Source organism: Austrofundulus limnaeus, unplaced genomic scaffold (assembly GCF_001266775.1).
Source record: "Austrofundulus limnaeus strain Quisiro unplaced genomic scaffold, Austrofundulus_limnaeus-1.0 Scaffold157, whole genome shotgun sequence".
NCBI lineage: Eukaryota > Metazoa > Chordata > Actinopteri > Cyprinodontiformes > Rivulidae > Austrofundulus > Austrofundulus limnaeus.
Window position 1 is genome coordinate 386780 of NW_013952559.1, and position 1540 is coordinate 388319.

General features: G+C 39.8%; 1 protein-coding gene across 2 annotated transcripts in view; it reads left to right on the top strand.

Moving 5' to 3' along the window:
* The first annotated feature begins 305 nt into the window (after window positions 1-305).
* Window positions 306-1540, top strand: part of sumf2 (sulfatase modifying factor 2) — a 6792-nt gene continuing 5557 nt past the window's right edge. The window contains exons 1-6 of one of the 2 annotated variants that reach the window (XM_014016895.1): window positions 306-361; window positions 449-543; window positions 613-760; window positions 840-954; window positions 1027-1071; window positions 1137-1287. In XM_014016895.1, coding sequence (XP_013872349.1) covers window positions 486-543; window positions 613-760; window positions 840-954; window positions 1027-1071; window positions 1137-1287 — 517 coding nt within the window. In that variant the 5' untranslated portion in view covers window positions 306-361; window positions 449-485. Of the gene's footprint in view, window positions 544-612; window positions 761-839; window positions 955-1026; window positions 1072-1136; window positions 1288-1540 lie in introns of both variants that reach the window. The other variant, XM_014016894.1, reaches the window with a different exon arrangement.

Here is a 1540-nt window from a genome sequence, read left to right on the forward strand (position 1 = left end):
TAAGTATAGTAAAGAAGTATTTGTACTTAGTTACTTTACAACTCTGCAAATACGTCAAAATTAGGCCTATTATCTGGAGCTCACCTGAATTGTGAGAGCCCACAAAATGTGCTTATAATTATTTGTTGCAGATATTTTCTAAAATATTTTAGTTAAATGTTGGATGCACTCATAAAAGACATTTTCTGGTATTATACCAAAGTAGTTGTAGAGGAATTTGATTAAAACTGAAATAATTAGACTTTAAACGTGAATAAATTAATCTTAGTTTAGTTTGAGATGAAGCGGAACCTTTAAACGCGGAACTTGCTCGAGGTCGAACAATGTTTCATGACGGTCCCAAAGCTGGAAACCACAACACGTAACAAAAAATATGAAATTAGTTGTTGAAAAGTTCTGCTTTTGACATGAGCTAAATGTTTGACTTTATATTTACATTTTATTGTAGTTTTACGACAGTAACAGCTTGAGGAAGACGGTCAAAAATGAACCTAAAAGCTCAGCTCTGGATGTTATTTGCTGTGATCTTACAGTCAGTGTCAGGTGAGGTCTAATTGTATCTTGTTTGTAAATAATAATAAAAGTAACTAACAAACTGGTTCCCTCTGACAGCTCCGGGGGAGATGGTGAGCCTCCCCGGGGGAAGGATGTTGATGGGAACCAGCGCAGCRGACGGCAGGGACGGAGAGTCCCCCATCAGGGAGGTGGAGGTGCAGCCTTTTAAAATCGACAAATACCCCGTAACAAATGCAGATTTCAGGTAAAACTTGGCATCATGTTGGGTGATGTATTGACACAAGACAGAATCAGTTATGTGTTTTGTTTTGTTTTCACCACAGGGAGTTTGTGAGAGCTCAGAAGTATAAAACTGAAGCTGAGACTTTTGGATGGAGTTTTGTTTTTCAAGACTTTGTCTCAGAAGAGATGAAGAGCAGAATAACTCAGAGAATTGAGGTAATTTAATTAAAATAAATAAATGTAAACTTWAAGTCTAACTTGTGACTAATCTTATTTTTTACCATCTAGTCTGCCCCTTGGTGGCTGCCTATAGAGAGAGCTTTTTGGAGACAGGTGTGTTTTATTTTCCATTCTCCAAGCAGTCCAGCATTAGCTTTTTCTGACCTCTCATGGTTCAGCCTGCAGGACCTGAGTCCGGCATCCGGGAGCGTCTGAACTATCCGGTTGTTCAGGTGAGCTGGAATGATGCTCAGGCCTTCTGCAGGTGGAGAGGCAGCAGGTTACCCACGGAGGAGGAGTGGGAGTGGGCTGGACGAGGAGGGCTGCAAGGTGACACACACAGTCTGTACACACATTGAGCCAATATTATATAAATATAAATATATTCCTCGTTAGAATAACTTAAAAATAAGATTCAGAAAAAAAAATTAATGGATTACACTTTTTAGGAAGACAAATCAATGTATGCATGTCTCTGGAACCGCTCATGATATCAGGATGCTCCAGCAGGAATCTGAAACTGTGCTGAGTTCATATCCATCCATCCATCCATCTATTTTCTTCCGCCTATCCGGGGTCGGGT